This window comes from Chroicocephalus ridibundus, chromosome 3 (assembly GCF_963924245.1).
Source record: "Chroicocephalus ridibundus chromosome 3, bChrRid1.1, whole genome shotgun sequence".
Classification (NCBI taxonomy): Eukaryota; Metazoa; Chordata; class Aves; order Charadriiformes; family Laridae; genus Chroicocephalus; species Chroicocephalus ridibundus.
This window is the reverse complement of record NC_086286.1, coordinates 102933050-102946896: the sequence shown is the minus strand read 5'-3', so window position 1 is coordinate 102946896 and position 13847 is coordinate 102933050. Positions and strand designations below refer to the sequence as shown.

Here is a 13847-nt window from a genome sequence, read left to right as displayed (position 1 = left end):
GTGACTGGTCACCTAACTGCTGTGTCCTGGGGTAGGGTCATACATGTTACTTATAGTTTTATTTGGGCAGTGGTGATGGGATGTAATATATTTAAATATGGCGAGTTTCATGCATTTTGTGTGCTGCTGTCAGAGTACCGCAGTTACCTTCTCATCTCTTGGAAGACCCTTGATAGAAAAAAAAAACCGGCATGTTCCTTTTCTGCACAAAAAGGAAAATGAGCTGCCTGGTTTAAACTCCCTCCCTTCCCAGTCTAGTGTCATGATGAATGTTTCAAAGTATACATGCTTTGTAGAGATGCAGAGGCAGGCATTATCAAAGTAACAGTGATCTTCAGATGCTGGCCCAGCGAAACGAAGTCCTTTGGAACTGGTGGAAATAGCCAGAATGTGGACTTCAAATCTCATTTCTGTATGCTGCATCCTTAGGCTGTGTTCTGTAGCCATTGCTACTGCTGCATAAAAAATGTAATACCAGACCAAATTCAGGATCTGTACTGTCTTTTCACCTTAGCTAGCCATCTTTATTGTGTAGGACCCTCCCTTGTTCTGTATAAATATGGGGACCATGCCCATACTCCTGTCATTCCCTTCTTTTTGCAGTCTGTACAAACGTGAGGAAAGACTACATTTGGGATTTTACATTCCCCTAACCAGATGAAACTTGCTGGAAAGGGTACAGATGGGGCCATGCATTTCTGCATGTGCTTTAGATCTTAATCTCTTCCATCTTTGCTTCCTTGTTTCCAAAAGCCTGACTTCTTGTCCTGCATGCTCAGCTGTATGGTCCTCCTGATATGAGGTCAAAATGTGTGACTTGTATTACACAAGTAAGAGAAGGCTGTTGTCCAGTTCTTATTGACTAAATACCTTTAGTTTTTATATTAGTCCTTTTATAATTTATCTTCATTTTCTGCTAGCTTTTTCTACGTTTCTCTCTCCACCTTTGTATTTTTAACTTCACGTTCACAAGAAAATAGCATTTATCTTACTGTACTTCCCAGTGCTTTCCTTAGAAGCCTTTGCTGGTGTACCTCAAGGACTTGGGTGCTGCCTGTCCTGTTGCAGCGACTGGGATAAAAACAGGACAGGGATAAAAATGGGATATATGGTGTTGTCCATTGTCACCGTTAAAGCTGACTTTCTGTACCTGGAATAGCGGAATGATGCAGCTTTCCCTGATGAAGTTAAAGCGCTAGGATAACTCATCTCAGTTTTGTATTTTTTAACTTTACAAGACAGAGTATATTTAATGCATGTGGTACGCTGAAAATAAAATGTAATTTCATCCAAGGTAACTAGCGAACATGTCTCTCTGTCCTTTTTTTTTTTTTTTTTTTTAACTGCAGTTGATGTTGTTTTACCTATTGCAGTGAGTTGCTGTTGTCCAGAGAGTCGTCTGCTTTTGAAATGGTTATTTTGTACTACTAATAATCCCTTTGTAACTAATCCAAGAAAAACTGACTTGCTTTGGAAGAACAGCAACAACATCCTTTGGTTCCGATCTTAGTGGCTGGTTCTAGTCTTACCTTTATTTTGGAGGAGACCGCTGCGATTGACATGAAGGAGTATTTGTGGTATTCCCTATCTGTAGACTATGTTGGATCGTGAGTTTCTCTCTCAAACCCTGGCAGGAATGCTCAGGAAAGACACTTCCAGCATTTACAGACTACTTTGTTGCGATTAGTTTTGTTCTCAATTCTTGATCTCACATTCTTTTCATCTTCTAGTACACATGATGAAGCAATCTGAGCAACCTGATCTAGTTAAAGATGTTATTAAATCAGAAAACATATTTGAAAAATAGCAAGAAATTTTGGATTTTTCTTACAAATGACTAAAAATCCTGTTTCTTAACATACCTTAAAAACAGAAAAATGTTAGTGAACATACCACGTGCTAAGAACATTTTAGTAAATTTAAGGAGAAGCTATATCTCTGTAATGTGTCAGAGATTGGTGCTTCAGTACATCAGCATGCCTTTTATATGATGCTATTTTATATGATAACTGTCACATTTTCCCATCTTAAATTGTAGCACGTAGGTTTACTGGGAGCCGCTTCTGCAACTAGTCAAAACTTAAGAGTAATGAGTCAAAAATTTCCTCTCTTTCAGGTGGATCCACTTTAAACAACACTTCAGTCTAATGGGGCAGCTTTGCTGGTATAAACTTCATAGACTTAGTCTCTATTTTACGTTACTTGGTGGGAAGCTTCATTTTGCCCGTTGGGGTCCCCTTACATTGGGTTTGGACTCAAGACCTTGGAAGAAGTAGAAAGGCTAGATTAAAGGGGTGGAGGGCAGCACCTTTGATTTTGTTCCAGGGTAGAGTTATAGTTGTGAGTGTGCTGTGGATGAGAAGAGCTGTGGAGTAAAGCATTTCTCCTGCAGAAAGCTGCATCATTAGGGATGAAAATGTAATCCCATAGGTAGTTGGCTCCCATAAGAAGAGAACCTAGCCTGGGACTGCGATCGGCCACTGTTGGCGTCCGAGATGTAGGGTATGCGGTTGGATGCAGAGCTGGCTGTTGGTGGGTTCCCATGAGGGCACAGCTACCCAGGAAGTCCTCATGGTGCTTCTGGCTTGGGCAGTCCAGATACCTTCCTTGCACCACCTTGACAGTTGTACTGGCCCAGGTGTTTAAGGGGATTTATTCTACGTTGGATTAGGGATCTGTGTTACTCTTTTTTGCTGGGTTAGTTTTAAGCAGGATCAATTTCCTGAGCTGGTTCGCTGGCCTGCCCCAGTTTAGTGATATGATGAGGCTGGTTAAGATGGTGGTTCCCAAGTTCTTGCTGTTGAACGTGGTTCTGCTGACAAAGATTTCTTTTTAACCACAGCCAAAGTGGTGTCTGATGTAAGAAGAGAAATTAAGAGATTGCACCATTTTACTCATTGACACTTCAACATGATGGGGAGGGAGATAAGTAGATGCGGGGTGATCTGTAAACACAAGATTGCAAGGCAGCTTGGCGGTGTGCGCATCCTTTTTGTATTCTCTTGATAAAAGTGAATCATGGGCCTCACCTAATATGAGCCTGAAGAGAAAGTGCGAAATTCGAAGGAAGATTGGAATAGGTTTCTGGAAAACCTGTAAACAAAAATGTAATGGCAGTCTGTGGGTGGAAATGTGAGTAAGAGCAGACTCACGTTTCTCTCAGGGAGCAACGGTTCTCCATCACCTCTTCCCTCCCCACCTCCACTGGTTTGGTTTACGTGAGGATGTCGGATACCACATCCCACCTTGACTTGTGTTTTATAGTGTTGAAATTGTTATGTGAGAGTTTTCTCTTGTGTCGTTGGAATGAAGGCTTCCTTACTACCTCATTTCTGTCAAATGATTTTGAGTGGCAGGAGCTGAATTATTCTCACTTATCTTTTAATTGAATTTGTAATAGGCTTCTATTAAAATGTCTTCACCTATGTGCTATATGCTGTGTCTTCTGAAGGAATGCAGAACCCATTGGGTAAAATGTGCTTGTTTCAAAAGCTGGGGAGTACTATTCAGACCATAATCAAAGCTCCTGTGAGATTTAATTCACTGTTTTGAGTGCAGTATGAAATCATTGCTTGAAATAAGGATATCTTTTAGATACCATCCAAAGTCAATCCGTGAAAAATCTTTTCCCTTTAATAGTTCATTACGTCAGTTATGTTGCTTTCCCTGCTTAGGTAGCTGTATCGGAGTTGCAATATGAAGGTTATTCTTTAGTTTTATTCAGGTTATCAGCTGCTTTTTTACTGGGGATAACTAATGATCCTGTAATTCAGTATGTGTGTGTTGTTTGAAGTGAAAACAAATATTTCAATTTTAAGTGGTCTGAGTACACGAGCTTGTTGGTTTTTTTCCTAAGGTGTACGTACAAAAAAATTTTGGGTTTAGATTTAACACGCATTTCAAATTTAGTAGAATTCCTTTTTTAATCTAGATTTTGTTTAAGGCCTAGCACTCTGTCCCCCTCCCCTGCACCCCAGGACAGAACATATTCTGTTGCAGGGAACTACTTACTTGCAGTCACCATATTTGATTTTTATTTTTCCCTGGGATGCTGGAGGATTAGAGCAGATTATAGTGTTGGGATAATGTCTGACTCCTTGTGTTCCATTTAGTCATAAATAAACCCCTGAAAAAAAATCTGAATGTTGCTATGGTGATGTTAGTAAAAGCCTGGGATATGGAGTAAGTGAGCCGCTTAGAAGCGTAATGTCACTTACAGTAATGAGCATGCCATCGTTAGAGCGGTGATGGTTTTACCTGATGCTCTGTAACTTTGGTAGCCCACGCCAGATTCTGAAAGCGAGTAAGTAAATGCAATTCATACAACTATGCTCTCTTCAGTAACTTGCCATTATGGCCTTTTAACAAATAGAAATTTGTGTTTTTTCTCTTTACTTTCTAGCTTCAGTGTTAACTACTTTCAGTTTATGGAGAAACAAGCAAAAACTTCCAGTCTTTGTATGCTGCCTTTCACATGATGGTCTGATTGAATCAAAACAACAAAAAAAATCAACTCACGGCAATTTTAAAATTTTGTTTTAAACTGTGTAAGCACACACCTCTCCTGAAAACGTGGAAAATAAAGTGAGATTGCATTAAAATGTGGTTTGGTTTTTTTTTTTTAGTCTTTATAACCTGGCTTCACTGGAACTTAGAGAAAATTTGCTGACATATTTACCAGAGTAAGTGACGTTTAATGTGTTTGATTATATTAACATAAAATGTTCTTATTCTTAAGATGTGTTAACATATGAAACTGAATGACAGCTAGGAAAAAATACTTGGTGCTGTTGACAACATTTATGAGGTACAGCTTTGTTTTAGCAACACCTAGTTATATCCATTACTTCTAATTGTACTTGGCTTACAGGAGGAGCCTGCAGTCTGTGTCCATTGCTTTTGCTCTACGTAACTATAAACCACAGCAGCACCAAATGTTTCTTCCTGCACACATTGAATGAGGGCATTGGCAGCGGGAGGGGTGGTTTGGGTTGTTCTTATGCTGAAATGCCATGAAAGTAGGATAATAGGGAAAGCAGGGTAATAGAGTCTCGGAGATTTCAACTCTAGAACTTCAGAGTATTTAAATCAGCATTCATGTTGGGGGCTCAGGAACCAAAAGCTTCCAAAACCTGGAGATCGAAGCCTCGGTGACAAACTAGGCTTGCTGATGTCTGAAGTCTGACTCCACCCACGGTGGCTTTTTTGTGGGGGGGAGAACGTATCTAGATGTCTCTGCACTGTCTGCATCAGAGGAATCGGTGGTCTTTTGTAAGATTAACTGTGTATCTTACAGTTTGGGGATCCTTTTTTGGCTGCCTGGAAGAAGCCTCTTCTTTCGCTAGTGAAGGAGTTTCCTTCCTTTCCCTACCTGGCTGCTTCTTGCAAGAGTCTTGGTGACTCTTATTCTTCTTGTTTAGATAATCTAATAGACACTGTAAAAGACTTAACCTATTTTAATCAGAATCTGTTCCCCAGTTGCTTTGGGGTCCTTTTTTTCTTGTCAGTTGCCCAGTACCTCGGCTGCAGCTGTTTATAGCTGTGAGCCACAAGGCACTTTAAATGTCAGTGGTCAGAAGATAGGAATTAGTATCTGGGGTTTGCCATGCGATGTCAGAATGAAGCTATCACAAATGTTGACAATTTTATTGCTCCTGGAAAATTCAGACTGTCAGTAATGTAGCTGACGAGTGTCACTGGCTTTCGTGCTATTTCCTTTGGGGAAGGTAAGCAAGAACTCTACAACAGACAGCTTTTGAAGAAGGATGGTCTTCCATGTCCGTTCATGTATAGAGAACTTCTTTTACATCCTTTTGGGCTTCCCTCTGTTTGCATCCTCAAATCCAACATGAAATACTTCAGAAATGGATAGATCATCTTGAGAAGAAAAATGATGGATTTATTGAGTCTTGAGTCATGCTGTTAACGTTTGATCACTGTGGGGAATTTTTATACAGTTGTGTAAATTTCCCCTAAAAATAAACCTAACCAGTTCTACTAAACTATATGGCATTGTTCACCCTGAGGGACAGATGGTTAAAATAAAGAATAATGATTTGATTGCCTATACTAAGTTTTAAGTTTCAAGGGCATACAGTTATACTGACAACCCAGATCATTTTTTCAGTAAGATATTTCTGCAAATAGCCTATGTGCAGTAAAATAACCGTCTGTCTACAATACATTGTAATTTGAAATACGAGTTTCAGTAAAATGAGCTCATTTAAATCCATGGGGTTTCTGTTGGTTTAGTCTGATGTGGTTTTGTTTTGGCTTATCTCATCTCACAGATCACTTGCCCAGCTGCAGCGACTAGAACAACTTGATTTAGGAAACAATGAACTTTATCACTTGGTAAGAGAACATGCCACTGAAAGTGCATGTTGGTCTTGTTTTGCGTGTCGTTTAGATTAAGTAGGTCGTAGGATGTCCAAAATTGAAGGAGGAAAAAATGTATGGAGGGAGAGTTTTTATCCGTACAGATGAATTTTGGTAGCGAGTTGGTGCTTCCCCTGTCTGCTTGGTCTTGTTCAGTACAATATTACTTCACCCAAAAAACTGCAGCTGATCTCTGGAAAACAGAAGCAATGCACAGAGTTTTTCTATGGAAAGAGAAAGGAGCGGAAGGGCAGAAACTCTTGTCTGCACTTGCAGTTACAATGAAGACACGGGCTTCTGTGGGGAGCTGGATGGGCTGAGCACAGATGAAAGCTCAGCTATTTCCAGGGTGAGAGCAGGAATCTTTGGGAAAGGGCTGAGGCAAACTGTCGAGGGCTGCGTGGCAGATAGATCTACCAAAAGATATCTGTCATCTCCCTTAAGATGACTCAATTAAATGTTGGATTTGCAGTAGATTAAGAGTGTGCATGCAATTTGTTAGTGCATGTCAGGTAAAGTATGATAGCTTCTTAAGCTGTAACAATTAATTTGTATGATGGAGTTCCCAAATGCTTACAGTCACCCTTGCTTGCTGCATTTAACTGTGGCGCTTCTAAATAGTGCTTGGAGTAGGAATTGGTTTACTCAGACTATAATTACGGGGTGGCCGTTTGGTTTTTACTTAAAGCTCCTGTGTTACTTAACATTATTACTTTCTCTGTTATAGCCAGAAACAATTGGTGCACTTTTCAATCTCAAAGACCTCTGGTTGGATGGAAACCAATTAGCCGAAATACCTCAGGTAAAGATGAGCTCCGCTGATACTGTTTTGAAGATGCTTTTAAAAGAAAACCTTTTCATTCATGCCTAAAGGGAGGTTATCTATAATTGCATAGTTTTCGCAGTCCATTTTGCCTGGGTTTGGTTTTGGATGTGTAAGTGTTTTCTCTTAATAAGTTCTTCTGCAAGGGATTGTGTATCATATCATATGTTTTCAGACATTTTCTTTTAAACATTTTGGCAAAGGAATTGTTTCCTAATAGGCACATTGTTCAGTTTATAGGATGACACATCCTCTGTTTACAGTTCTGGCCCAATGATCAGGGACCCACTAATTGGCTGAAGTTTTGTATCTATCTGAGTTGCCGTTTTGACAGTTTTGAGGATGAGTCCTTGTGTTTTTACAATGATGATCTTCCATTCAAATACAGTGTTTGGGAGAAGTACAAAGACAGAACTGTTGCCATAAATAGAAATTGATTTATGCAGGCAAATCCCCCATCTGACATCAGTCATGGGATGAGGGGCCTTAGCATTTAAAGCTTACAGCACTCTAAATTCCCGTTCTTAAGAACTGTAATAACGTGTGCGATGGTTTCTTTTACCTCTTTTTTTCTTTAGAGCCAAGTTAAAACTTGTTTTCCCCTTTTGCTCATGCAGGTTGCTGTTATTTGCTGTATTGATCTCATTGTCAACAATGTAACTTGGAAATCAGTTACAGTTTACTTGGCTTTGTTGACTTTGTTGTTGTTGGCTTCGCCTGATAATTTTTTAAGTAGATGTAGTTAAACACTGATAATCATTCATAAAAGGTCAAGTGTGACTTCAGCAGCTGCTTTTATTGAAGCTGGCCACTATTGTGTATTTTGTTTAATGTCCAAAAGATGAACTTGTAGGATAAAGGGTGTGTGTTTGCATTTAATGAAAGATCCTCTTGAGAGGCAAACATTTCCAAAATAAAAGGACTGATCTTGTGAGTTAGGATCAAGGCTGTCAGTGTATAAAAATTTCATATATGTAAAAGTAGAGGACGCTTCTGCCCCAGACGTTCTGTTCTCCGAAAGATGATTTGGATGACTAAAATGAGAACTATTCTAGAGCGTGTAAAGGGGTGTCTGTGTACATGGGGAATGGGAGGGTGCTCTGATGGCTAATAGAGGCAAAGGTATTTCTCTGTCAAACTTCTAAGTTAATTGGCAGATTACCATTGTAAAAAAAAAAATTAAGTAATCATTAATAACTGTAGGTGATGGCAGTATAACTTGGCAGTTCAAATATGCTTGCTAGAGCAACACTCCCAATTCCTATTTCTACATTTGTTGCAGTTCAGAGATGTGAAGATATTAAATCCCTAGATGTCATGGCATGTTGCTGTATCAGCCAGGAGAAACTAATCCTAATTTGCCTAGGGTTAATTGGGAGGGGCAGACTTTAATTACGTGGAGGTTGATAATCTGGAGTTCTGAAAAAACAACTTTACAGTCTTGACTTGAGGAAAACTCCGGTTTTGGCTGGTGCTTGCCTGGGTGTGCTCAGCATACCTTGTCTGACTACTGAAGCCAGTCTTAATAGTTAGAATAAGAAACTGTGACTGAATCACTTGGTTGGTTTGTCATATGTAGAACGTAATTATTTCTTTTTTTTTTTTTTTTTTTTTTTTTAGGCATTTAGAGGTCATACAAACAATGGCCGATTTAGAGGTCATACAGAGAATTGTTTTTCTTTCTGGAATTTCATTGCGTTGGTACATTTTTCAAATTGCTTTGTTACGTGTTTGGGCATGACTTAAATTTTTTGTCTTGTATCGCAGGAAGTAGGAAACCTGAAAAACCTGCTTTGTCTGGATGTTTCTGAAAATAAATTGGAATGCCTTCCTGAAGAAATTAGTGGTCTGACTTCTTTAACAGACTTGCTTGTTTCTCAGAATTTACTTCAGGTCCTACCTGATGGCATTGGTAAGTACAAGGTGAATGCTATCACACAGAACCATTTAATCCACCATAAATTGGAAGTTGTTTGTTTTCAAGTCTTTTGAAGTCTTTTTGTGCAAGAGATGAGCTTGTCTCAGCTTTTTTTTTTTTTTGCTTAGTACGAAATGCGTAGCTCTATTAATTTCGCATTTTAATTGTCTGCATAATGACTAGCTCATAATCCTTTTTTGGCCTTCACTTGATACCTACCCAAACAAAATAAAAGTTAATATATCCTCTCTGTTCCTACTGCGTCCGTGTCACCGTTATAACTCTTTAACACTATAAAATTCTAGCTTGTAGCATACTGTAGGTCACTTGATAAGAGTGACTGACAGTATCACTACAAAAAAGGCTTCCTTTTTCGTGGGGATGTGTAATTATCTTCAATTGGACAGCGTGATTAATCCTATACTGAAGCCAGTGGAAGGCTGTTCCAACTTCAGCCCACTTACTGCTCACCCTTGAGGATCCAAACTACAACCTTTCTGTGTCTGACGCCTTAAAACAGGTTTAATAACTGAGGAATGTTATCTGAAGCATTACCAGTGCCTTTTTTCAGGTAAATGTTTGTACCCCTGCTGTAGTTGTGACAAATAGTCGGCAAGGCGTTGTTTCTCTACTACTCATCACTTGTTTTGCTGGAGAGTTTCACATTGCAAAAGTGTGCCGCCTTCTTGCCAGGAATTTTTTTTTTTTTTTTTTTTAAATAAAGGTGTAGGGAAGGAGGACTTGTGAATGTGGAAAAGAATAGAGCCTAAGAAAAGATAAATGTTTTTCTAGAAGTTAAACTTGGGGGAGTGGGGTGACTATTGTGGGTCCTACAGTTGACTCAGGTGGGTTTGGTGGAGAGTTGTGGCAGCTCTCTCTGGCCAGTACAGTTGTTGTACACCAGCCTGACAGAGGGGAGCTTGTGTGTAACACCAGCTGGTGAATAAGAGGAGCTGCTGCTTCTCGAGAAGCCTGTTAAATGGAAATCCTTTGCTGGGGAAGGAGTTTGCAGAGAGCTGGGCTATTTCAGGCCAGGCTTAGTTTGCACATGCATTTTGTAACATTTTGTGGATGTGATTTTGTTACAGAGGCAAAAAATTTGCTACTTTTTGTGTAATATTGGAACTTACTATGCAAAATGAAGAAAATCTGTTATTGTGGTTGAAGTGATTATCGCTGGTCTCTGTGGAAGCTCCTGGGAGGAGCTCAGCTGATCACTGAATCCTTGGTTGGGCTAGTGGATCTGTAGCACCCTCGAAGCAGGGCTTTCACCAACACCAGCGTGCCACATCAGCAGTGGCTGTGTCTCACGAAGGCTCTAAAGCCCCTAATGGAGGTGGCTCTAGCACCCCCAGGCAGCCTGTGTCAGTGGTGCACCACCTCCCGGTGAGGAAGCTTCTTCTCATGTCCAGCTGGGACCTCCCACACTTCAATTTGTGGCCACTGCTGTCTTGCCTGCCACTGCGGAGAAGAGTTTGGCTCAGTCATCTCTGTAAGGGCCCTTCAAGTAGTTGTGGGCTGTTCCTAGATGCCTCCTTGGCTTCTGCTTTGCTGGAGACTACAAAGCCAGCTCTCTGACCCTCAGCTCATGTGTGCCCTGGTCATCTTGATAGCTTTGTGCTGGACCACCATCAGCATCTCATTTGAACTGTGAGGCAGGGGGAATAGACAGGACAGGACATGAAACAGAGCATGATTTTACAGGTGTGGCCTCACTGGTGCCAAGTAGATGGGATATAGTAACTTCCATTGATCAGCTGGCCATAATTCTCCTTACGTAGTCCAGCCAGCATTAACTTTATTTCCAGTGAGAGCTCACTGCTAGTTCGTATGCAGCCTGGTGCCCACCATAGCCCCCAGGTCCTTTCCAAGAGGGCTCCTGTACAGCTCGTCACTTCCCAGCATGTACCGGTGCATGGCTTTATTCCACCCAGGTGCGGAGCTCTGCACCTTCTCCCCGCTGAACCTCGGGCTTCTGTTCAGGTTGCTGCCTTTCTCTGTATCAGCCGTCTCTTCATGATTTAGCATCATCAGTGAATATGATGTGCCATCCTATTACAGCTATTTTGGACCACGTGGGGGTGGGCAGGGAGGTGTCAGCAGCTAGTGATGTCCCCTGAATTCTCTGTCTTGGGCTCTTCCCCGGATCAGCTCTGCTTTGCACTAAAGACCATTCTGGTAGAAAGGAGCAGAATAAGGTGAACTTTCTGCTCTGAAATAGTGTTTTGTCCTTCCTGGGGAGAAGACCTTCAAAGAAGCTTGTCTTCTATTCTAAAAAAATACACTTGGGTTTCATGTCTGACTAACTGGGTTCTCTATTAGGACAAAGAGACCTCGATCCTGTTTGGGCTTGGGCTGTCGCTTCAGTGCAAGCCTTTCTTACTGTGGTTGAGTAGGCATAGGTGATCTGAGCACTTCCTTATTAATAAACATTGTATAATTGAGGGGAAAAAAAACCAACCCAGATAATCTTCTCCTGTTTATAGGCCTTTGGGTAGACATGTCCTTGACATTTACATGGGGTACCATTCAGATTGCAACTTCAATACAATATAATATGCTTAAATATCGGATATGAATATTTACATTCAGTAAGAATTCAGTGATGTTATAAACTTGCAAAAATAGCGCAAGCGCCAAGTGAGGCAGTGCTTGAATTCTATTTTTACCTGAAAAAAAATTTAATTATGTTAGAAGATTTCTAAAAGTTTTGCAGCAGAATCATTTTCTGTAATTAAAGCAGGTATTGGAGGATACTAAGCTAAACAGATGTGTTAATTCTTTCTGTGCAGGAAAATTGAGGCGGCTCTCCATTTTGAAGGTTGATCAGAACAAACTTATTCAACTAACAGATTCAATTGGAGACTGCGAAAGCCTTACTGAATTAGTTCTAACAGAAAACCAGCTGCAGGTAAGCATGGTCATGGCTGCTCAAATGGCTGGCTGTAATAAGAGCCACTGCTAAGTGCTGAATCACTTGGCTCATAAAACTACTCACCATTGCTACTGTTAAGTAGCGAGTTTCTTTTAAATGCATCTTATTTCTAACCTGTTAAGTGAATGCTGAAGATCAAGTTGTGTGTACTGACAATCCTCCCTTACAAAGGCTTATGCAATTACATATTCACTCGTGAATCTTTCATGACCAGTAAGGGAATTGGAGCACCTGGAGTGCAGGTATCACTTACTTTGTTGCGTTTTTAATGCGGAGTTTGTGCTGCGTTGTGCTGTTGCCAGTTTTTGCTGTGCATTATCTGGATCAGACTTGCTGGCACTGAATAGAAGCCCCGAGTGCTGCAGAGCTGCTGTTGTACTGTCCCTTGCTCTGCTGATCTGCTCCAGCCAGGTATTAAATATGGTATGTGGTCAATTAAAATAAAATCTCAGACTTCCTTCCATTAGGTGTTTCCTGCCATTATTTTGAAACTGCCTTCACGTGACACTGACACATGAAGAGTTAGGAGTGTTTACAAAAATCTAGGGTTGAGCATTTCTTAAGTTAAGCTGGCGCTGGTTGAGTTAGGAGCTTAAGCCTGTTGGAAAGATGTCTCTCCAGGGGTCAGTTCAGAGCACCTAAGTTAGAAGCTTGCCTCTCAGTTATTTAGGGACCCTAAAGTTAGATAATATGGACATTCTGCCTACATGCTTCTGTTAACAGCTGCTGCGCATCTATAATTTTAGTGCAGAGGTAACTCATGAGTGAACTTGTGTTAGAAACTGACGTTCCTGGACATTTATTCTGCAAGATAAAACCTTAGGTCTCCTTTGGAAGGTCTGGTAGTCATGAGGGTTAACTACACTCCAATTTTGAAAATGGATCAGTCTATTAATTCTACTAAATTTAATAAATTCTGTTAAATAATCGATTAGATCTATAAATAAGTCTATTAAAATTAATTAAAGTGAGATAAATTTTGTTCCGACTCTATGAATTTATAAATTCTGTTTGCATATTTTGTTTTTGTTGGCACAGTCATTGCCGAAGAGCATCGGAAAACTAAAGAAGCTGAACAATTTGAATGCCGATAGAAACAAATTAACATCTTTGCCCAAAGAGGTAAGTTTTGTGTAATTAACTCTCACAGATGTGATTATACAAACAGAAAACTCTTGATTTCAAATGCCTGGAAGAAGTAGCAGGCAGCTTTGTTCCACCGGCTGTTCTTCCCAAACTGATCACAACCAGAAACTTGTCCATTAGATCTGAACAGCATAAATCTGAACAGCAGCTGTGGTGATTTGGTGGCTTGTAAGTGCGAAATGTCTTTGCAGTTGAACAAGAAGGCTTGGATCTAATTAGCTTGTAATTAGTAATTCCCAGTGTGGGTGTCAGGTCCAGCACTATTTGAAGACCGGGAGTTCTGGTAGAGTGAATGCGTTTGAACGTCAATATGCCTCTTCTGCATATAGTATAAAAATACTGCTGGAGCTTTCCTCGCCTCAATCTTGTGAGCAATAGCAAAGGGAAGGTTTCATATTAAGAAAAATGATTCAGAGACTGTTTTGACGAGTCATCTTGGTTTTGGAGATCTCAGGTCTACTTTTGCCTTTAAATATGAGGACCTGACGTGACCAAGATGACTGATACCTCAAATCTTACAGCTATGATAGCTAATGAGGCTAGAATTTCTGTTGTCAAACTAAATATAAAGAAGGCCTTACAAGTTTAGTTCAGCAGTAAACTCTGGAAAGAAATTTGGAGAAGCAGCATCCTGTGATTGGAGCATG

At 40.3% G+C, this 13847-nt stretch overlaps 1 protein-coding gene across 1 annotated transcript in view; it reads left to right on the top strand.

Moving 5' to 3' along the window:
- The window catches only part of LRRC1 (leucine rich repeat containing 1), a 73094-nt gene that overhangs the window by 45560 nt on the left and 13687 nt on the right, over positions 1–13847 (top strand). Inside the window, exons 5-10 of the mRNA XM_063330307.1 lie at positions 4626–4682; positions 6291–6354; positions 7106–7180; positions 8969–9113; positions 11912–12030; positions 13093–13176. Of these exons, the coding sequence (XP_063186377.1) occupies positions 4626–4682; positions 6291–6354; positions 7106–7180; positions 8969–9113; positions 11912–12030; positions 13093–13176 (544 nt within the window). The remainder of the gene's footprint in view (positions 1–4625; positions 4683–6290; positions 6355–7105; positions 7181–8968; positions 9114–11911; positions 12031–13092; positions 13177–13847) is intronic.